The following is a 24492-nucleotide window of genomic DNA, read 5'->3' as shown; positions in this document are numbered from 1 at the left end:
CAGACGTAAATGAGTATTTCAAAGAATTAGAACACATTGAGGAATACTGTAAAGATAATTTTTTATTATTAAATGTAAAAAAAAACAACAAAGAAATGATAATCGATTTTCGCAGGGACAAGAAGGAAAATGATTTTATTGTTTCTGTAGCTGGAGAGGCTATTGAAATTGTGCAAACCTTTAAATACCTTGGTACTATCCTAGACAATAAACTAAATTTTACTGCAAATACTGATTATATCAGCAAAATAGGGGAGCAAAGATTACGACTACTAAGAAAACTGTCCTCGTTTAATGTTAGCGAAAAGGCCTTGGCTATGTTTTATCACGCTCACATCTGCAATATTTTCAGTTTCAATATCACTGCCTGGTATGGCAATCTGAGCATTAAAAATAGGAATAAACTTAATAGAATCCTCAATGCTGCTGACAAAATCATTGGCAAAAAACAAACCCCATTTGGGCAGTTGTTTGAGACAAACATCTATAAAAAAGCTAACAAGATCTTCGAAATAAAGAATCATCCTTTGTGTCAGGATTTTGTGATTTTACCATCACAAAAGAGATACAAGACACCGATAGCAAAGACAAACAGACACAAACACTCTTTTGTTCCCCTGGCAATCAAATCATTAAATAAGAACAATCTGGTATAAACTTTGTCACATGTAAATTATGAGTGAGTCTGGTGTGAATGTACACTTTGGTTTCTTATAGTTATAATGTTTTTTGTTTGGTGTACTGCACAAATTGTAAGACAAATTTCCATACGGATAATAAAGATTATTATTATGTTAGAAATGAACGAGTAGTCATTCTCTGGCGCTGCCAGGGTCGAGTTTCGCTAAAGAGAAACAAAATTCATCGTAGTCCCTTTAACAGTTTCCACTGAGGAATTTTCTGGTGATGTGGCAGGTCTGCAGCAGTACCGCCCTCTGACAGGCAACGAAGATGTTCCTAGGAATGTTAAGGGCCTTGAGGGTGTCTGTGAGGTCAGTTGTTATTATCCCCTCGGTTGATATAACAATGGGGTATATTGTTATTTTGGACAATTTCCATAGACGCTTAATCTCCAAGCCTAGGTTCCCATATTTTCTTTGTTTTTCTATCTCAGTTTTTCTTAAATTATGAGACAGTGGTACGGCGATATCGATAATGGTAGCGGTTTTTTCTTTTTTATCGATGAGCAGCAGATCCGGGCGATTGAAATCTACCGTTTTGTCGGTCAGAATAGGCCTATCCCAGTACAGCAGATGTTCAGTAGACTCGAGAACCTCTTGCGGAGAGTATTTATAATAAGGGGGAGTGTCCTTACCGATCAATTTGTACGTCAAAGCCAGGTGTTGGTGTATTAACTTTGCAACTTGGTTATGGCGACCTAGGTAGGCTGATTCTGATAGGGCTGGACATCCTGCCATAATGTGTTCAATCGACTCGCCCACATTTCCACATTTTCGGCATTTGTCGACAACATTGAGTTTCAGGATATGCTTCTCGTAATTTTTTGTCCTGATTACTCTGTCCTGTATTGCTGTAACAAAGCCCTCTGTTTCAGGGTAGAGATGACCTGCTTTGAGCCATGTTAAGGAAGCAGCCTTGTCGATGTTGTCCCCATGTAATGAAGCCGGAAATTTTCCGTGGAGTGTTTTTTCTTCCCATTGGCGAATCTCATGCCCTACGTCGTCCAAACCGATATTGACATCAGCATTGTGTAGGTTCAGAGGGGTTGCATCGGAGTCGTATTTCCGTAGGAAGGAAACTAATTTGTTGCTGGAGGCGAGCAGTTTTGATCGTATTTTTAAAACTTGCATCTTACACAATTTGAAGATGTTCTGCAATCCACGACCCCCATCCTTCCTGGGCAGGTATAACCTTATGGTGGAGGCCTTGGGGTGTAGACATCGAAACTTGGTTAGTAATTATTATTATTATTATTATTATTATTAGGCCTATTATTATTATTATTATTATTATAGAAGGTGATCAGTTTCTGAAAGAATATTATTTGTATAAAACTTTTATCAATCATTTATTTAAACTAAAGTAAGACAGTTTCTAATCAGGTACAATTTAGTGTATACGCTTTATACTTTAAATCTATTTCTACAGCAACGCACAGTGGTTTCAACGTTTTTAGTTAGCGCAATTTAATCTACAATCAGTACAAAAATTAATTATTTTTTTGCTAAAATAGGCCTATTCTTGGCTACTAATAAAAAAAAACACGAATGACAAATAAGACAATTATTATTTAAAAAAAAAACATCTCATGGTCATGTCATAGATGTTTTATTCTTCTTCTTATTATTATTAATATGGCTACTTCTGTCTCGGAAGATAATGAAAGCGCCCAGGTGAGTCAATGGCTCATTATTGTTATTACTGTACTAATTATTATTAATATTGTCCAAAATAATATGGACCAATAGTTTTAGAGATAATAAGAGGTGGTCCATTTCTCCCCACTAACCATGTTTTCTTACAATCTCCTATACTGCTACGAGGAACTTTAACCGCTTATGTTAATCCTGTTGCATTATTAACTTTGTAATAATTAAAAATGTTACACGCTGCAATAAAGATAATCAGTGGGGAACAGAACATCGCAGCAAACAACGAAAGTCTTTTATGAAAATAAAAAAACAAAAGTCGAAGAATCTAAAAGTATATTTCGACCATATTTCAAGTTAGCCAATCGGATTGTTTTTTTTTTTTTTTGAGCTATGCACTTCTTCCCGACACACGTAGGCTACACAAATAAATCGCATGCCTACGTCACCAGTATTATCATTATCACTGTATTACTGTCAAAGCAGGGCTTAAATTACAAATGGATTTCACCGTCTAACACAATATCTTAATTTAAATATAGATCTATATGTAAATCAGCACTTGGTTGATCGAATTTCTTTGACACAGCCGTCTGGAATTTTCCCCCGCTCTTTTATCGAATTTCTTAAATGTTATCAAATTTGACATCGGAAAAAATTCCAGCCCATTATAATTTAATCTTTATATCCTTTTGGAGATCTGCCAAAATGTCTACAAATGTTTTGTTATGCCCTGTTTAAGTAATTAATTTTTGCTTATTTCTCATATATCAGGAAGTAAACAAGTCAAAGAGCATAGAATTATTATTATTATTACTATTATATAAGATAAGATAAGAATTGTGTCCTGTATAAATGCGAGAGGCATATTCTTGTCTGCATGGTTTTTCTTATCTATCTCTGTATGGTTTTTCTTACCTGTTCTGCAGGATGCAGTTTTGGTCAGTACATTAATACTTAGTCCTAATGTTACTCATAAGATATCTCACAGTTTCAAACCATAGAATATATACGTATTCAAAGGTTTCTTAATAGCTATTATATATTATAATATTACTATATAATTAATGAATTAATTGAAACATATCATCACTTATACATACCGTTGCGAATTTCAGTGAAGTGTTAAGAGCTGAAACTCTTTTATTCTTTAGATATGATTCATCCTAACTTCGAACCAGTTACCATGGCAACGAAGACATCTATTTTATCAATCATAGTAATACAGCTGACATTACTAAATGGATATTGCTTCGGCCAGTTTATTGGTAATTTGTTTTTCACTTTTTTTTACAAACTGATAAAAAAAAAATTATTAACCAAAAAAAAGTTATTTTTTAATCGGACTTCTTAAGGGGAAAAGAAGACATTTTTGTGTAGTCTGTCTGTTCATTTGTCAGGTTTAGGTCTTAAAATACAAGAAGAAGAACTATTGAAACTCTTTTTTTTTTTTCATGTTATAGCTAAAAACATACATCAAATCTGAATGAAGTGGTCGTCTCCTTTCCAATAGGACTAAAACAGAAAGATTTAAAAACTCCTTCATCCCACTTTCGGTCAGAGTGTTACAATGTCATCTGTCGTCATCGAGAAGTTCATAGAAGTATAATTCATAAAGCGCTGGTTGTGAGTGTGTATGTACATCGTGTGTGAATGTTCGTATTTGCATCTATATTGTTATTGTTACAGTAGTTACGCTGAGGTGGTCAATTGTAGTCAAACTGAATTTCCATTTGATCGGACCAATGAAAATGATCTTTTGTTATCTTATCTAAAACAAAAACAGTTTTTACTTTATAATGATTAGCATAGAATTTAGATCTAGACACCCTATAAGCATGCGCAAATATGATCCTATTCTGCCTTTCATCCAATGTTGCCGTAAAAATTCTACATATAAGAAATCATGCAACTTTCACTCTGGACGTATTAAGATAAGGCTCAATGATTCTCAACATTATTCGGCCTGCGGACCATTGTAATTTCCGACTTTCGTTTTGCGGGCCACATCAATTTTTTTTTTTAAATCGAAAGAGACAATAAACCATTTTTTTATTAAAAACCCGTGAGTCTAGTTTATCGTCTTAGTACTTTCCTAAACCAAATCTTAAATATCCGGCTGCATATATGAAATGGGGAAAGTCTAGAATTTTTAATGTTTGACAATGAGTCGATTATGTAACATTAAAAAGGTTTGTCCTCAATAATAAATGCTTGCAATGATTGCGATCATCGTTAACGCTTGTTTTCGGAGATTTGGAAAGGTTTCTGCAAGCAACACGCACTAGAAATCATTTGTCTGCATCACTTGAAACTTTTCAAGCAGGGATGTCTGGCTTTTAAAGTAATCAGTTCCATTTGCAGCTCTGTCTGGGCATTTGACACATTGGCCGCAGATGGATTTTCGACACGACGAACATTGTTCAATCTGAACAAGATCATCATCACATGGTCTAGACTGAACACCTCGCCACATAGATTTTGTTGGTGAACAATCAAACAATGTAATGAATCCATAGCGACTCAATTTGATACCACAACTTTTCTAATAACTATTCTATTATAATGCGTGTTTAATCTTTTCTAGATTTCTACTGAAAAGATTAAAATATCTTATTTCATAAAGATGAATAATGTTATATCTTCTCCTTAAAAAAGGATCTCCTGCTTGGGTTATGGGTTATCACATTTAACCATTTGAAATGCATACCCAATTCTAATTTTAAAAAATAATATTTTTCATTTCTCCTCTAGTGAGTGCGACAGACGGATATTTAGCACAAAACTAATAGCGGCTTTTCCCCTTACGGAGCCGCTAAAAATAAATAAAAGATATAAACACTAAAGCTGATTTTGCCTAATATAATTATACAAAATAAAAAGAAATTGTTATCATATTAAGGATGCGTATTTTTAAAACATAATCATTCAGATTGTGGTGGTGAACTGTCTGACCAGGCAGGGGTGATAACTTCTCCCAACTTCCCATCCAACTATCCAGACAACGCTGTTTGTCAGTGGCACATCACAGTAGCAACAAACCAGGTCATCAGTTTGACGTAAGTGGAAGACTTTTCTTTATTACACCTATTTGTAGCACCCCTCTCGTTCTTTCATTCTTTTCTTTTAAAGTACAGACGTTACTTCAAAAAAAGTGATGATTACGTCCAACGCGTATCCCTAGGTCAATCTAGCAGGCAACCTATTCCATGTTCTAATACTCTTTCTGTTACCCCTACACTAAATTTGTAATAGATTAGAGAGGGAAGTCACGTACTTTTAAAACTCCCTAGATTAACGAGAGCTCTCTAACGCCGGCCTGTCTGAACGATTGCTAAGTCTGGGAGAGCTCCAAGAAGGTGTCTTTTTATAACAACCCTATTACCAGTGGCTCAATTTGACAATTTTGTTTTGTTTTTCCACAAGTGCCACAAAGGCAGTCACAGTCATTACATAATAACAATATACACAATAATCTAATTGTTGAGCATTGAACTAACGTTGTAGGCTAATAATAAAATATAATAAAAATAATAATAGTTTTCTAATGTAGCTTTGGTATCTTAAAAAAAATAACAACACAACAACCTTAGTCGTATATGCTATTGACTAGCATATAACAATCGTTTGTGGAGGGAGCTAATAGTGTAGGTGTCAACTGCGTACCGTTAAAGAAATGTAAATAAATGTAATGTCATCTGTTTTGATCGTTATTTCCCTTTGGGACTATTTCTCTTGTGAAGTGTGAGCATAAATCATTTTAAAATAATGGAAAACAACAGGCCCAATCCCGTGTCACAATTAAATGTGAATAATAAGGTTGCGTTTACTCTTATCTATGACCTAATATCAATATATAAGACTATTGTACAGTTTAAAACGTTTCCTTATTAACTGCGTGTGGATCGCGACAGGGCTTTGGGAGCTCTCTTACTTGTAATGAATACGAATCTTTTGTTACCCTATTGGTGTATTTGCTTCCTCTTTTGACCGTTCCTACTTGGGCGCTGAGTTGTGGCTGAGTAGAGTAGCCCGAGTAAACCTTACACCAGTTCGTCAGGTACTCTCTTCTCTCTCTCTCTTTCTCACTTCTTTTTTTTTTCCCACTCTCGTCCCCCCCCCCCTCCTCTCTCTCTCTTTCTCTGCTTTAGTTTTCCAGCATTTTAAAATTAAGGCCGGTAGCAGGCCTATAGTAAACCTTAGTAAAGACAAATTTATAGCCGTGTCTCTCAGTACTTTGAGATTTATTTCCTTTTTTTTTATTTCAAACAAAATAAATTAATTACCACTAATATGTTAATTAATTGGTTAATTTTTGATTGACCAATGATTTGTTAGGCACAATGAATACAATAAGGTGTACAAAGTGTGTACCAGACAGACGGAGTAAGTTGATATAAGCTTTGTAAGAATAAGTAAAAATCTACTAGACTTGACCTGATCATCTTTAGATTTGTTAGAGAAATCCAACTTTTATTTTTTAAAACATTCCTAGTAATTCAATTGACACTCGAACAAAGCGGTGCATTACTACGGGTACGCTTTCTTTTATTAGTATTTACTTTGCAGTTACAATGATCACATTTTTGTTTTGTAACAGGTTCACACGTCTAGATCTAGATCGCTACGCTGATCAAAACTGTGTGGATTATTTAGTCTTCTATGATGGACCCAATAATCAATATCCAAGGATAGGCAATGCCTACTGCGGGTACAATAGCGAAGAGTCCACTTTGAACATATTAGTTCGAACTAATAGTAATAAGATGACAGTTATCTTCAAATCTGACAGCATGGGATCAAGAATTGGATTCAGTGCTTCATATAGAGCTATAGGTTAGAGGACGCTAATGTTTTACGTACCTAGCTTTATGCTAAAATGTTATTGCCAACGTTCCAAGTAAGCTTCTTTATAGATGAAAGCTAAATCATGTTCCTAGCTATCGGTTGAAATCGGTTTATGATTTAACAAATTTAGGAAGTTTCTATTAAAAATGAGGATTTATACGACCTAGTCCAAGCCTCTTGCAGGATGGCATGAGCTGGATCTAGGCGGGGTTTGAACTAGGGATAATCATAATGCCAGTGCGAAACGATAACCATTCGACTAAGCAGCTATCCATTTCTTATGTATGATGTATGATGGCCTTAGTATCTACCTTACTTGAAATGTTTGTATGTCAATTTTTCTCAAGAGAATAAGCTGAAGACTTTATGGGTCCACATATTCTCTATCGTGCATCAGTGTTAGACTTAAATTTTTGCTCTTTAGTTAATCTTGATCTTGTTTTCGCAATTATCTCCGACTAAGGCTGGCCTAAGGCAAACTAGGCAGCCGTCTAGGGCCTTCAATTGGTCGGGGCCACAGAACTCAACATTTTTTTAGAGAAGAAATAGCAAAACGTGTGCACATTGTTGCTACTATAGTAGACTACACTCATTTATTTATTATTGGCCTCCTTCAGTCGAAGAACGACTATGGTTCATTCGAATACTTTTTCATATGGCTATGTAGCCCTATTTTTGAGTGACACTCCAGTCCACATATATTGCAGATCAATATGGCTTTCGTTTGGTGGTAGAGGAGCTGGCCATTTTCTGTGTGGCACGCTTTTCTTCCAGAGCTAGTGCGGTCTAAGACTACAGTAGGTGTTATATATATTGTGTAATTTTATATTTTCGCTGTTAATTTTTTTTATTTTTCTATTTCATTTGGGTTCACCACATTCACATCGCCTAGGGCCTTAAATTATCTAAGGCCGCCCTACTCCAACCAATGACGATTGGTAACATTGACTTATGTCGGGTATCCATCGGGAATTTATATATCTTTGCCTGCCTTGAAAGATGCGATAATTATAAAATATTCTCTTTTTATGTTTGTTTCGCAGATTGCCAGCCTTTTACGTATGGACGTGAGACTTGTAACAATGAATGCCCATGTAACAAATCCAACACTGATTACTGTAACAGTCTTACCGGGCAGTGCATGTGCAATTCTAACTGGATAGGTTGGGACTGCTCTGTCCTCGTAGACCATTGTCAGGACCCCAATACGTGCTCTGACCTGTACGGCGTCTGTGCAAATGTTCTAGGTGGCTATGAGTGCAGATGTAAGCCTGGACTAACTAAAGATAGCACTGGACAATGTCAAGGTTAGTTATGCTTAGTGGTGAGGGTAGTGGGCAGGGGCGGACTGGCTCTATGGGCAAACGGGCAAACGCCCGGTTGGCCGGCACCAAATTGACCGGTCTTGACCAAATAATTTTTTTTAATGCATACAACTTAACAAAAAAAAAGTTACAGCAGCAAGACACAGATGCCCGAACACATTTTATTTTATTTATTTATTTTTTTACATTTAATTTTGTTTGAAATTCAACAAAAATATCAAAAATTCTACACTGTACGTATCATCATTTACAAAACGTTAGACCGTACTTTTTGCTATGTACGAGAGGCATGGACTTCAACTTGGCCTAATCATTTTGCTGATCGGCATGGACGTTTGATGGCACTCCCATTTGTTTTTGCTCCTTTCCTCTTTAGGTCTTTACCAATACTTAATAGAAATTAACTTAACACAGACTCGAAATTGCAAACCACACAACTTATTCATAGCTCAATATGGATATAGAGTTCTTCTTTCTGCGATTTGTAAAGAAAGGTAAGCTTTCTTTTTGTTTATTTTTAATAACATAGATTTAAAAATACTACACTTAAGCTTACACACAAAAACAATTTATTGTATCAGCGGCGTAGCTAGGGTATAAGTTGTGCTGGCCGCAGCAGGTGACACCAACCCTATTGACATTAATGTTTATGCTCTCGCAGATACTACAAAACATCTAAGCACATAGCCTTCTACTTTACTATGACAACCTCTGAGTCTAATTATAATTGTACTTATCTGAAATAAAGAGCTATATACATCTATACATTAACTTCAAAGAAACAAAATACCATTTCATTGTTGTGAAATATTACCATTTCAACAGCTTGATCAAAACATCGTACTAAGTTATTAGAGATTTTCATTTATACAGGAAAAAGTATAAAAAGCTAATTTTTAAAATCTTTCCGGTATAAAGAGTAAAGGAAGCGCTGATAAACTTTGTTTTTAAAGCTACACCTATATAATAGTTTTAATGCACTTTTTACCACTAAATCAAATTTCTTACGCTCTTTAGTTGGCAACATTGATGCTTAATCTACGACCCTCGACATACTTCACTTTTTCGTGAAATTCCCGATAATTAAACATCAGTTCTAAAGTTGGTACCTTTGTTTTTAGAGACACGGCTTCATTATTTAAATAGTTGTGGTATTTGCTGGATGTGTCATCGTTAAGAGCAACTTTTTATTTTTAACTGAAAACTAAATTAAAATTTTTAGTCGGAAACTCAACAAGTTGTTAATAAGTCTCAAGCTCGGGTACAACCACTATCACACATTAGCAGGAACGTTTACAAAACTCCATCATCTCTGCACCACTCCCTTGGAGTAGACGGTAGATTGTTTTGAAACAAAATTTACATAATAGTGAATGAAAAAGTTACTCGAAAGCTGTCAGTCTATCCTTAGCATATTTTAAAAATAGAATAAACTCCTGTTAACTGCAGAAAACACGGAAGCGATCAAACTACATTTTTGAAGAGACGTCTGCATTACATAAAGATAATAATTCGTTTAGAATTCAGTTTAGAATGTAACTTTGTTCGAAAATGCGTCCCAGTTATTTTCTTTAAAAAAAAAAAACAAAAAAAACTATAACATATTATCCTTTTTAAGATTACATTTGTATGACTTTAGATCCAGGAGAGTGCACTCAGAAACAGTGTTCTCATTTTTGTGGCGTGACATCAACAAACCCATTACAGGAAACGTGTTATTGCCCTAAAGGAATGATGTTAAACTCAACTGACGAAACACAAACACAATGCGTTGGTGAGTAATTATAAGAACATATTGGGAAGAAATATCTTTATAAAATAAGCATTTGTTTTACATCAATCTACACCTTTTTAAAACTAAAATGGGATTACCCGATGGAGTTAATTTGATTGATGACGACACATTTAACAACTGATACTAATTGATACTGTAATTACTGTAATCATTAATGTAATGATACTGTAATTAGATTTATTGTTCTGAAAAAAGGATTTACCCTGCGTGTTGACTTTTTAAGGATTTAGAGTACACAGTAAAGGGTGAGATTCATACCTTGCGATTAACTCAAGGTTATTTGAGGAAATAAATCAAGCTTGTTATGGATTGGGCACCGATTTAATTGCTCGACGTCGATAATCTGGCAAGCTATAAACTCTTTCAGAATCAGATATAGGCCTTGTATGGATTATAATCAGGATTATCTTGGATTCTGAAGATTAAACCAATAGAGCATCGTTTCACGTGGCTACGTAAACCTGACTGTATCCACAATATACGAGATTGTCTGCCTGTGGTCAATTTACGTTCAAGTGTTTGGGGAAAACCAGAAGCTCACTACAGCGACCAAAATGAAGTTCTACAGGGCATGCGTTCTTAGCACGCTACTGTACGGCAGCGAGTCATGGACTACCTTCACAAAGCAAGAGAGAAAACTAAACTCACTCCACTTGCAATGCCTCCGAAGGATCTTGAAAATCACATGGCTAGAGAGAGTGTGCAATACTGAGATCCTTGCGCTGGCTTGGTCATGCTCGCCTGATGCAGGACAATCGCATCCCGAAAGTCATTCTTTACTGACAACTCGCGTCTGGCTTCAGATAAACTGGTCGGACTCACCCTTAATACGTGGATGTAATCAAACGGGACCTTAAAACAGTGACCATTGATACTGACCATTGGGAAGACATAGCCATAGACCGCACTAGATGGAGAGAGACGGTGACCAAGCTATGCTAGCGAAAAAACATGGGAGAAAAGCGTGCCATATGAACAATGGCCGGCTTCTCTACCACTAAATCGAAAGTCACCTTAACCTGGAATTTATGTGAACGTGTCTCTCCAAAAGCAGGCTTCACAGTCACACGAAAAAGTGTTCTATAGATGAACCAGTCGGTACGACTAAAGAAGACCGATAAGGAAAACGGCGTCTTAAGATATAAGATATAGGCCTATATTTTCTTTTCTAAATGTGTACTAATTGATGCATTATTATTTACAAAGTTTTCATATTTATATTGTTGAACTAGTAACACTTAGTATAGTTTCGCCATAAATAGAATTTTATTTGTATGATCTGTTTGTAATAAAATTGTATTAAATTTTGTCTGTAGATTGTCCACAGTGGTACTATGGCGATAACTGCGGCTTTCCAGCTCAGTGTAGACAGTCAAATACTGAGTCCTATAACAAAACCAACGGCCTGTGTCACTGCTATCTCAACTGGACTTCGACATATTGTGACCAAGATTTCGATGAATGTAACTTTCTAAAACAACCTTGTGAGTTAGAGAAAGACCACGCCAGCTGTTACAATACGCTAGGATCATTTGAATGTCGGTGTTCACCTGGCTACGAGCCTAAGAATGAAACGACATGTGACGGTAAGTTTAAATTGTATTTTTTGTGTTCTTTTTTTTTCTGTATTAAACATTCCACTTTGAGTAGATTTACACTACAAATTGTTTGGTAGATACAAAGTTTGGCTGTCGAGCTAAACTGTCAGAATTTTAGGCCTATTTTTCAATTCGTACAATTAGATTTAGCTCACACTTTTGTCATGTTCATAGTCCAATATTTTATTTAAAACATTTGAATCATTTACTTTGACAACTTTTTATTATTCTTTCGAGCCGAATATTCGCATATAAACTCTTGCTGCATTTTCTAAAACTTATGCGCGCTGGACTCTCGTTCGGTCGTGTCGATGGTCAAGGGTTCATACCCTGCCTGCTACCATTCACCTTGGTCCTGCATGAGGTTTGGACTAGGATGTAGATTATATTTAACTCTGAAGGAACACCCGAAACACGTGAAAAATTTGGCAAACAAACATCTTACAATCAGAAATCGTGTATAGTGTTCAAATGTGTCCTTGCAAGTATGCATTGTAGAAGGACAATCTTGGCATGGGCCTAAGTACTGAAATTACTTATGAGACAAAAAAGTGAAATATTCTACATTAAAATATTTGTATTTTTCCTTATTTTCAGAATGTGGTAAAATTATAACCAAGGCCGAAGGGACCATCGATTCAGGTTATCACCTGCAATATATTAGTACCACTCTGTATCCAGAATGTAATTGGACGATTGAAGCGCCAGAAGGACAAGTTGTCTCAATAAGGTAAATCTTTAAAATAATCAATATAAAAAATCATCAATTCTTATATATGATAGTTGAATCTGTATTATTCAAATTATCCATCCAGGTGTTAATGTGTTTAAAGGTGTTTCAAAGACGTTAAGAAGTTGCCATACATGCATGATTCTATGGTGTAACGAATATTCATCTCATAGAATTGAGATGAAAGCCAAGACACAGATCAGTTCCTCTTCTGTACAGAGCTGGGTGTGTTCCAAATGAATGGCCGGTACCCGATACAGTTTGGAACCAGTGGCGTCGCAAGTTCTGCCAGTGTGTAGTACTGTATGGTTCAAGCTGTCTACGGGTCACCGGCTCTTAATTTTTTATCAGGGTTGACTTCCGAGGGCTTTCCAATGTTTGGGTATAATTGCAAGGCAGCAGATGTTTGGATTCAAATTTTTCCTTCTTCTAAGTGGGTGGTCAGATAATCTTAACGAGTTCCTCCTATCTGAAGATTACTGGCGGTTGTTCGGCTCTCATTTCTAGTCATTGATCACAGTTCCTCTAGATTCTATATCTAAGCCACACCTAAAGACCAGGAGTTCCACTGGTTGTCTTTCTGGCTGCGTACATTTTTTTTTATTGTGATGGAGAAGGTAATGGATATAAACACTCCACTGTCTATAAAATACTTCAACCCAATTTTAAAAAATGCCCCGGCTGTTTGGACATTCTATGTGCATTAAATTGTAAACAACATTTGTGTATATACATATTCATTAATCGAAAAATATATTTAACTTATTCATTTGACAGTTTCACAAGGTTTGGTTATGACGTTGGCTATTATTGGAGTAGCTGCTCCTCAAGTTACGTTACCATTTATGACGGTAATACTACGAGTTCCAATGTGATTCACGACACACGGTGGGGCTTACCTTCTATTATCCGAACATCTGGAAATAAAATGCTGCTTGTACGGTACCCAGCATATTGTAACGACGACGGCTATGGTTTCATCTCAAGCGGATTCAATGCCTCGTACTGGACGCACGGTAGGAACTGTTATAGCACAATTAGGAATTAATTAGATTCTATTTGTTTTGTAAATTGGGGAAGTTTTGACATAGAGACAATGACGTGACTGGTAAAAAACAAGACTAGGTTTTAGAGATAGAACGAAATAGAACATAAACATAGTAGGATACTTCCTAGCAGTTTATGAACGTCTAGAGTTAGCTGAAATTGGATGGTTCCCTTCATTGCTATTAAACTTGTTCGACATTCAATATCAGCGTCGACTAACTTTTATTGATTGTTCGGCCTTTCGCCGCTGTTATTGGATTCAGTATTACGTTGAGTGTTACCTCCATTTGGTTTATGCACATTAAACAACGCGGAAGCGCCTAACAAAATATAATTGTGCTAGTACAGATCATGTGAGCCCTTAGAATTTAGTAATTTAAATATGACATTCATAAATAGGCCTACTGCTAAAAGAATGAAATTGTTTTGATTTTTAATTTATCATACTTATCAACGTTAAGAAATTTCATCTTATCTTCTTATCTTATATGACACAAACGTTTCTTCAAAAAAGAAGATGATTACAACCTACGCCATGCATTTAGTCATGCATATTAACCAATGACCTAAATTCTGCCAAGTCACTGGTTTTCCTGGCTAGCTCAGGCAACCCATTCCATGCTCTAATAGCACTAGGGAAGAAGGAGTATTTGTACAAATTTGTCCTAGCATATGGGACGAGGAATGCGCCTTTATCTTTGTGTCTTTCTGAATATTTTATTAAATTTTGTTTTTGTATGTGAAGATTATGGTTTAGTGTTTTATGTATAATTGGTGAATAGTAGTGTATGTAGAAAGATCACATGAATTAAATGAAATATTAGGCCTATGACATTTTTAGTAGCTGTATTTTCCTATAGTAGTGTTAGGCTTTAGACATGGAAGGCCATCCATGAGAAAATTCAACATTAACAAGTAAATTATAAAAAATAATAAAAAAAAAAAAAAACAACACTTAAATTCAGTTAAATTACACCAGTTATTTTGAATCAGTCTAATTAAGCTATTAATTATTAACAAATCTAGAATTTAGATCCTAGACTAACAATAATAAATGTATGCGATAGGAATAATTGGAACTCTTTTTATTAATTGTTTTTGTTGAGCACAGCTTTCATTTTTATAGCATGCTTAGTGATTATAATATATCTATCTTGTGAATCAAAGGACCACATTCACCAATCGTAAACAAACAAAATTTAGCCACGTGATAATATTGATAAAACAACGAAAAAAAAACTATCTTTATGGATTACATAATTTGTATAGAAGAGATAGAGAACCACGTGGCTAAATGCTGTTAGTTTACGATTGGTGAATGAGGTCAATTGGCGTGGGTAGGAAAGGTACGCGGGTGAAGGTATCCTTGCTTCCTTAAACAAAAAATGTTGCTCTAATATGAATTTGAACTAAGAGTCTGAAGCCTTTATAATAAAAGGGCGATGTGTTTAGCCTCTGAGCTATTCAAGTACTTTTAGAATTTAAAAGTTTTATAATGTTTTTAATTGAAAAGGTTTAACAATTTACCTAATTCTCTAAGCAAAGTTTATATCCACTTAGATTAGGTTATTTTATATATATAAAAAAATAATTACGTTATTGATAAATATGTGCTATTAGAAATATTCTAACAAATGGTTTTGTTTAGTGCAAATTCATGCTTTTAGCTTTCTCAGTGCGCTTGTCTGAACCAGTTGGTAAAAGGAGGTAGGATTGAGGGGATCTGAGTGAAAGTCACCGTGATAGCTTGTTAAATGTTGTACGACTTGAATTCGAACTCGAGGGCTCACGCCTCCTCAAGCCAGAACACTAGCCACTGCGCCAGCAAATTGCTTATGAAAATAGAAGATTTCATAGCTACCTATTGTTAGTTTCAAACATTTAAGCGAAGTCCTAATTCTCTCCAAAGAATGTAAAGGGGATGAACTAAACTTATACCGCCACATCTGTTAAGTACAATTTCTTTCCCTTGTTTGATACCAAACAAAATAATTAATTACTAATACTTAATTTTTTTTTTTTTTTTTTAAATTGATTTTTGTTTTATCCGGTACAAGAAATAAGTGTGCAGAATTTCAACTTCATCAGACATTGGGTGTAGGAGAAATAACATGTAAAAATGTAGCAGAAAGACAGTGTGAGTTAATACAAGCTTAGTTAACAATAGGTAAAAGAGGAGGGAGGAGAAGACATAAGCGAAATGTTCGGGCCTAATTCTGATTGAAACCAGAAGAACCTCAAAAACAGGGTGATATAATGATCTGGTAAAAATAATAAAAAACACTTGAGCTTATGCCCACACCGTCCAAAAGATTAGTAAACAGGTAAAACTTAAAATGATAGTTTATCAAAGAACAGGATGCTATAAAAAAGGACCCATCCTATTAAATAACAGAGATACGGTCGATTTGCAAAATTGTTATGTGCTAAATTTTACTGTTATCCTTCTGCTGTGCTTTTAATCTTTTTTAAGGTATTTAATATTGCTGTTTAATTTCAATACTCTTCCCAGAATGCCCAAAGTTCATGTATGGACAAAACTGTTCCATACCTTGCTCATGCCATATAAACAATACAGTGTCGTGTAACAGCATATACAGTTTTTGCTATTGCAAATCTGGTTGGACGGGCAGTGACTGTTCATTGGACATTGATGAGTGTTCGCAGAAATATTACCCTTGTTCTGACTACACAGTGTGTATCAATCTACCTGGAACTTACCAGTGTCAATGTAAGCCTGGTCTGGTCTTGGATTCCAATTACCAGTGTTCATGTAAGTAAGAGCCCGTTTGTACACAAAGACAAACATCTGTCACAATAAAGTCAAAAACACAAACAAAGCTAAACATAAAAAGACAATCTGCATGTACAGCTAACATTTTTCTCTCTCTTTCTCTTTGGAGTGAAGCTGGTGTTGGGTGATGAATACAATTTTACATTTGTACGTTTAAAGAACTCTAAACCATAGATATAGGCCTACAGTAGGCTACTATCACTTTCTATGTTTACAATTTCTTCCGTAGAGTCATAAGCGAGAGCGTTTGTATTAAATTCACCTCTTTTTGTGCTACACGATGGTCTGAGAAATACGAATCCAGTTGCGCTTTCACTCACAACTTTGAGAAGATCTTTGACTGTTTGGTGAATCTTGAAATAGCGGATACTGGTAAAACCAGACAAACTGCACATGTGTAATCAATGCCTGCTTGACCATGCTGAGGAAAACTTCAAGGATGTCATCCTGAGTAAGGCGAGACTGCTGGCAGACAATTTTGATAATGAGAATTTACGGTCGACAGACACACCGATCAGACATGTTTGGATTTTGAGAGTTATTAAAGAACACAGCTTTCTTTCTTTGTTAACATCTCGCTTTTTGAGTTCAGTTCAACATGTTTTGTCTTCATCCTAAAACGATAAAAGAGCTGGAACGTGAAGATGAATATCAGCACTGTGAGGGACAAGCAATTCATCAATAAAGTAATTGATTGAGTTTCAGCAGCCACAGTTTACGTTTTAATTTTTTTTTTATACAAAGTACGGAGTCATGGGCTGCACAGTTAAACTTAATTAACAAACGTGCGCAGTACATATATATATTTTTTTAAATTTCATGAAACAAGTATTTTGCAGTGCACTTAATATTGCATAGGGAAGGGTGCACCAGTCTTATACAATGCGTAAGCAAAGTTGGAAATCGAGAAATTATTTCTCACTTTGCCTTGACATTTCGGGCTTTCTAGGCATTCTATAGAATACGCATTTCTCAACACCACTTACAGGATTTCATGATGAATGCTGGTGGTATAGATGTTTACAAAAAAATGGTTGTGGACACAACACAAACGATCTATAAGGCAGTGTTAGGGAGTAGTTTGTTTTTATTCTTATCCCTTGAATGTGGATACATTTATCTGTTTGAAGAACGTTTGATGTTACTCCCGTTTCACATTTGTGGTATCTTTTGTTTTACATGTTTTTGGTTGATACTTCAAAATAGCCTAAACACTAGCATTTATATATAATTTTTGTTTACAGATGCTGTTGATTCCTCTGCTTGTACCTCAAGAAATTGTTCAAATATGTGTGTGAGCTACACACCAGAGAATGAGACTTCCCCCATTGAAGAGTGCTATTGTCCTTTAGGGATGGAGATGGTTGGCAACCAGTGCGAGAGTAGGAAAATTAATTCATCTATGATCTACGATGATCTACTGTTCAAGATTTTTCTCAATCCCTTTAATAATTTTTTTTTAGATCTAGAGTCCTTCAACTCGTAATCATTTTCATCAAGTAATGTCTGTATTTTATAAGATCTAGATCTAGATCTTGACTTGTGAGTCACTTGTCACCTTGGCTTGAGTTGTGTCTTGACTAATTCTAAGTAATACTAGATCTAATTCAACTAATTGAATATTATTATTAATTATTAATATATTTTATATATATAGATCTATATAATTATATAGATCTATTACTTGTAAAGTAAAACTTAAGTCAGAAAGTAAAAATTAAAATAAAAATTAGATCTATTTGATGTATTTGTAATTTAGATCTATCTTAAATCTAAAATTCTAGATCTAGATCTTTATGTTTATATAGATTTAATAGATCTATAATATATGTCTAAGTAGCCTAGCTAAAGCTTTGTTTGGCTTTGCCTTTCTAATTTTATCATACTTTTGAACTTTAAAATTTATCAGTTTATGACTTTAGTAGAATCTATTGTTAGTATTATCTAACTTTTTTACCCTTTCTAAGTAGATTAGTAGACTCAGACTAAGTCAACTAAGAGACTTTTAAAAGATGATTTACTAGATTTAGATTTCTATTTAATATATTATATATTTAAATATATTTATATTAATATGCCTATTACCTATATAAATAATATATTGGACACATCAGATACCCTCTACCTGGTTTAGCCGGCCAGTTAAAGCCGTTTCCGGGGTGTGGCCACTGCGCATGCTACAGCTTCTGGGAGCTACAGGTGAGAGTTGGGGACCAAGAGTGAGCCCAGCTACCCTCAAAAAGAGGGTACGACTGCCTGTCCACTAGAGGTTCTACCCCTCCTAGATACCCCATACAAACCTTGCATGTGAAGTCTGGACTTGGCGGCCTGTGCGAAACATCACAAAACTAATCGGACAGAAAGGCAAATACCAGCACAGTGCTGTGGAGCACTCAAGAGCAGGACAAGACACACAGAAAGTCTCTTGTCATCCACTGCACCCAAACTTGTCCCCGGACGTCTTGACCAAATCATGCTTCCGGAAAAGGTTGGGCTTAAGGGCGAGAGAGTGAGGTCAACGTGTTGCGCGAATCCTCCTCACTTTAATCCAAATTCCAGCGCAAGTCACATGTCATCCCCCCCCCCCCCCCCAAAACACAACCAAACCAAAGTCCTGTGGTGACAGGCAAGCAGTGAAGCGGTAGGTGTGGGCACACTGGAAGCCGTAGCTGCAACCCTGCACACAGGCAGCTCAGGCCATATGGTCGTTCACCACTGACACAGAGCAGCAGTGGAGTCCGGCTTGCAGATGAAGATGAACTCTGCGAAAGAGGATCTGGATTTACTTTCTTCTGGAGCGGTTGAAGCACTGAAGTACAACGTGAATCTGGAGTCGGCTTTGCCATAAAAACATCAATAGTATCTAAACTAGTCAGGCCTCCCAAAGGAATTAGTGACAGGCTCATGACCCTAAAGCTGCCTTTACAAAACAGAAAGAAACACATTTTCATTGTTAGCTGTTACGCACCCACCATGACCAACCCAGATGATGTCATAGCAAAGTTCTACGAAGAACTAAACTCCACCTTACTTGATATCCCAAAAACAGATAAGCTACTCATTCTCGGTGACTTCAAGGCAAGAGTCGGCTCTGACCATCACATCTGGAAAGGAATCTTAGGCAAATTCAGGATAGGTCAGTGCAACAGCAACTGATTATTACTACTCCAGACCTGTGCTGAACACAAGCTGCTCATATCAAACACAATATTCAGTCTTCCAATGAGAAAGTGAACTTCCTGGATGCAATCCCACTCAAGACACTGGCACCTCATAGACTACGTCATCACCAGACAATCTGACCTTCAGGACATTCGTGTCACTGTGGTGCAGAATATGGACCAGACCACGGCCTCATCATTACAAAACTAAACATTCGTATTCAACTAAAGAGACGTCCGCAAAAATCTAAACCCCTAAAAAGGCTAAACACGGCCAGCTTAGCAGATGACAAAACTGAAAAGTTGCTCGCAGATGCCATAGAGAACTGCCTCAAGTCCACCCTTCTAACTGAATCAAATGTAGATAAAAGCTGGGAATGTTTCAAAGAAGCTATCCATAGCACAGCATTAAGCTTACTCGGTCCTATGGAGAGAAAGCATCAGGACTGGTTTGATGAAAACAGTACTGAGATCAGAAAACTATTAGATGAAAAGCACAAGCTCCATAAATTGTATCTGAACAACCCAAACTCCAAGTCCACTAAAGATGCATTCACTAACATCTGCAAAAATGTGCAAAAACAGTTACGCCAAATGCAAGATACCTGGCTTAGCAAGAAAGTGGAAACAATACAGGAATTTGCTGACAAGCATGACATGAAGAACTTCTACCATGCCATAAATGAAATCTATGGACCCACAAAGTCAGGCTCATCCCCTCTATTAAATGCTGATGGGACAGGCCTATTGAAGCGGCCATAGACAGGCTACAGCAAGTACCAATAAATGAAAAAATGGATGACCCCCCTACGCTACAGGAAACCGATCTTGCCATTCAACAGCTCGCAAGCGGAAAAGCCCCAGGAGCTGACTCTATTCCCGCAGAGGTCTACAAAAAAGGTGGATTAGCTCTGATTGAAATACTTCATAAGCTCTTCTTAATTATGTGGGAAAAAGAGTCAATACCACAACACTTTAAAGATGCTAAAATTGTTCATTTATACAAGCGAAAAGGAAATCGCCAAATCTGCGACAACCACTGAGGAATATCTCTTCTCTCTATTGCTGGGAAAATCCTTGCACGCATCCTACTAAATTGGCTCATGCAACACATAGAACATGGTCTACTACCAGAAAGCCAGTGCAGCTTCAGAAAAGAGCGTGGTACCATTGACATGATCTTTGCAGCTCCAGGAAAAATGCCAAGAACAAAATGCTGACTTGTTCTCAATATATGTCGACCTAACAAAGGCATTCGACACTGTTAGCAGAGAAGGACTCTGGAAGATTATGTCAAAGTATGGCTGTCCACGAAAATTCATAACCTTGGTGAGACAATTTCATGATGGCATGAAGGCTCGTGTCCAAGAAAGTGGAGAACCATCAGAGCCCTTCAAAGTATCAAACGGGGTAAAACAAGGCTGTGTCCTAGCACCTACACTGTTCAGTATCATGTTCTCCGCTACGCTGACAGATGCATTCACAAATAGAGAAAACAACCGGATAAATATATCATACAGATTTGATGGTGGCCTATTCAACCCAAGGCGGCTTAAAGCAAAATTAAAAACAAATTCAGCAGTAATCAGAGACTTGCTATTTGCTGACAACGGTGCCCTAAATGCCTGCTCTGAAAATGATCTGCAGAGCAATGTCAGTGACTTCTCAAGAGCATGCTCAGACTTTGGCCTTACCATTAACACAAACAAGACTGAAGTCTTATATTTACCTGCTCCTGGGAAAGCCTACTTGGATCCAAGCAACACTATAAATGGACAGGATATAAACCCAGTGGACAAATTCACATTTCTTGGCAGCACACTCTCCAGAAATGGAAAAATTGATAGTGAAATCGACCTGCGTATCACCAAGGCCAGTGCATCCTATGGCAGACTGTCTAAAAATGTCTGGAACAGACGTGGTATTACCAAAAATACAAAGCTAGGAGTCTATAGAGCCGTCATCCTCCCTACATTGCTCTATGCCTCAGAAACATGGACAATGTACAGAAAACATGCAAAGAAACTGAACCACTTCCACATGACATAGATATGTCTGAGAAAAATACTGAATGTCAAATGGCAAAACAAAATACCAGACACTGAAGCCCTTTGAAGAGCGTGTCTGCAAAGCATCCACACAATCCTAATGCAGTCCCAGCTGCAATGGGCAGGACATGTCTGCAGAATGGAAGACCACCGCATCTCTAAACGACTCTTGTATGGCCAACTAAGCGAAAGAAAGCACTCGCAAGGTGGTCAAAGAAAGCGCTTCAAGGACACCCTCAAAGCTTCTCGGAAGGCGTTCAGCATAGACCCAAGCACCTGGGAGACAGAGGCACATGACAGAGCATCATGGCGTCATGCTGTGAAAACTGGCGCACAGGTTGCTGAGGAAAAGAGAACAACGCTGGCAGAAGAAAAACGCCAGAGAAGAAAAGCAAGGCAAACGACACTAGTTCCAGCTGGAATAACCTGCCCAGTATGCGGCCGAACATTCCGGGCTCACATAGGTCTCACCAGCCACATGAGGAGGCATAAAACCCCAGTGCAAAGCCCTCAGCCCCCTGGATGACAAAGTGGTCATCATCGAACCACGATGGACGAACTATATAAATAATATATTATTTTTTATATATAATAGAGATTTCTCTATATAGAGCTAGTATATATCTAGATGGTGTAGCATAGTAGAGGTCTACTTTCATATTTCATATATAGATCTATAGGACTATAGGCCTATCATCTAGACCAGTAAAAAACTAATAATTCTAGATCACTGCTAGATTCTAGATACTAAGATAGATCTATTATTTAATCTATAGATGCTATATCTAGACCTAGATCTAGTTATTCTAGTTAAAACTATATAGACCTAGTAGCATTGTTGTCTAGATTTAGATCTAGATGTATTGTGCCTAAATGATAGAAGGATAACTTGAAATGTATTAGAAATTTCTCAATATGTATTAAAATCTTCAAGTATTATTATATATGTACAATATTTTCCTTTTCAGTGAATTCAACAATAAGTATCATTTTGATCAATATTTATCTAGATCTATTTTTTTAAAAAAAGGTTGAAATATAAGTAAATCTGCATTTATTTAATTGTGGTAGTATGTACTTTCAGCAGTATTCACAATGGTCTCAAGTTTTGTTTTTCATGCTTAGAATGTTCCTTCAAAATTGAAGATTATTACATCCTAGCCAACACCTTCCACAGGAAAAAGGGTGATAGGGCAGGGTTGAAACCTGGGACCATCCAAATGATAGTCTGGAGCACATACCACATGATCAGGCAACCATCCCACAGCATATCTTGGTTGCACAATATTCATTTTTGTCTAAAATGTATTGCTGTAAACCTGTTTCCCCCTGACTAACCATTTTTTACATGTGTAAAGTAGGTTGATTTTTATTTATGCTGTCGGGCATAAATGACATGAGCTTGTATGTGAATTTGTTTTAAAAACTTTAGTTATAATTTTTTTTTCTCGACTGAGGATGGAGGATTGTTTTCTTTAATTTGTGTTAGTCAATCGGTATATGTAAATTTCAATTGGAGTATTGTGAAGCTATTTCTTTTTACTAGGAGTATTGACTGATTATAGTTGGATTGCGCTTCTGCAATCAGAGAGATACCAGCGACCTGAGAATCGTTGAGTTATTTTCTTTAAATCACTCAGACTTCTTAACAGTGTTAAACATTATTCAAATAAAAATACATTTTTTATCATCTAGATTGTAAAAGCTGGACCTTTGGCTCAGACTGTCTTTTAACAACATCATGTGTGAGAGATCACACAGCCACATATGACCCACGATACGGTGACTGTCATTGTTACTCTAACTGGACCTGGAGCTTATGTGAATATGACTATGATGAGTGTTACTATGGAACACACAAATGTCAGCCTCACTCACAATGTCAGAACACATATGGCAGCTACCAATGTTATTGTTTAGAATATTATGGCTACATTGAAACAAGCCCTGGCACCTGTGAACACATTGGTAAAGCTTCTCTTTTGGAATAAACAATAATAAAAGAAAAATTACTGAAATTAAATTTTAAAACCCTTGTAATATAGAAATAAAATGAAATGATGTGTATTCACAGATTGCAATAAGGTCTTTACAAATGAGACAGGTGAAATACGAAATTATTTTTACTATAGTGGATTTGTAATAAAGAATGCTGATTGTTCATGGCTGATAAGTGTAAGAAGTGACTATGTCATATCTCTGAGGTAACTTTTTCCATTTGAAACTGTGATGTTAAAAATAAGCCTTTGTTTTTAGACGGACTTTTAAATAAAATCTTCTGAAATCTTTTTGGAATAAATTTTAATAACTAATTAAAATATTAATAAATGTAACTGGAAATAACAAAAAGGTTTATGACAGCATTATTGTATAAAGTTTCCTTTACTTCATGTAAAGCAGTATAAAAGTAATGACTCAACTCTGTTTCTAGCTGTCATTAAAAATGTTTGAACTATAGAATAGATAGACATAATGTTTGTTTTCATTTCAGCTTGTAATAATAATATGTTGTTAATTTTTTTTATGCTTTATTACAATGTAACATTTTTGTTAGATATTAATACAAATTGTGATGCACAAAAAATTAAGAATAAATATGAATAAAAACTTTTATTTCAATATTTGTCTAAAACCACTAACAAAAGCTAAGCTAAAACTTTATTCTATTTAGTTTTATGTCATTTTCACTATCAGATGTAGACACAGACATTTTTTGTTGACTTATTGTGATTATTGATGTGGCTCATACAAATTAAGATTTTCATAAAGTTCATTTTGATTATTGAGAAAAAAATAACACACAAAAAAAAAAAAAA

General features: G+C 36.0%; 1 protein-coding gene across 1 annotated transcript in view; it reads left to right on the top strand.

Moving 5' to 3' along the window:
- Positions 1-3127: 3127 nt before the first annotated feature.
- LOC106066733 (fibrillin-2-like) overlaps positions 3128-24492 on the top strand; it is a 64103-nt gene continuing 42738 nt past the window's right edge. The window contains exons 1-13 of the mRNA XM_056045467.1: positions 3128-3271; positions 3485-3598; positions 5263-5389; positions 6931-7166; positions 8222-8485; positions 10143-10277; positions 11615-11884; positions 12494-12626; positions 13404-13642; positions 16186-16446; positions 17712-17849; positions 23372-23644; positions 23751-23880. Coding sequence (XP_055901442.1) covers positions 3211-3271; positions 3485-3598; positions 5263-5389; positions 6931-7166; positions 8222-8485; positions 10143-10277; positions 11615-11884; positions 12494-12626; positions 13404-13642; positions 16186-16446; positions 17712-17849; positions 23372-23644; positions 23751-23880 — 2381 coding nt within the window. The 5' untranslated portion in view covers positions 3128-3210. The remainder of the gene's footprint in view (positions 3272-3484; positions 3599-5262; positions 5390-6930; positions 7167-8221; positions 8486-10142; positions 10278-11614; positions 11885-12493; positions 12627-13403; positions 13643-16185; positions 16447-17711; positions 17850-23371; positions 23645-23750; positions 23881-24492) is intronic.

The sequence above is a fragment of the Biomphalaria glabrata genome, chromosome 11 (genome assembly GCF_947242115.1).
Source record: "Biomphalaria glabrata chromosome 11, xgBioGlab47.1, whole genome shotgun sequence".
Lineage (NCBI taxonomy): Eukaryota > Metazoa > Mollusca > Gastropoda > Planorbidae > Biomphalaria > Biomphalaria glabrata.
This window is presented reverse-complemented; position numbering and strand designations above follow the sequence as displayed.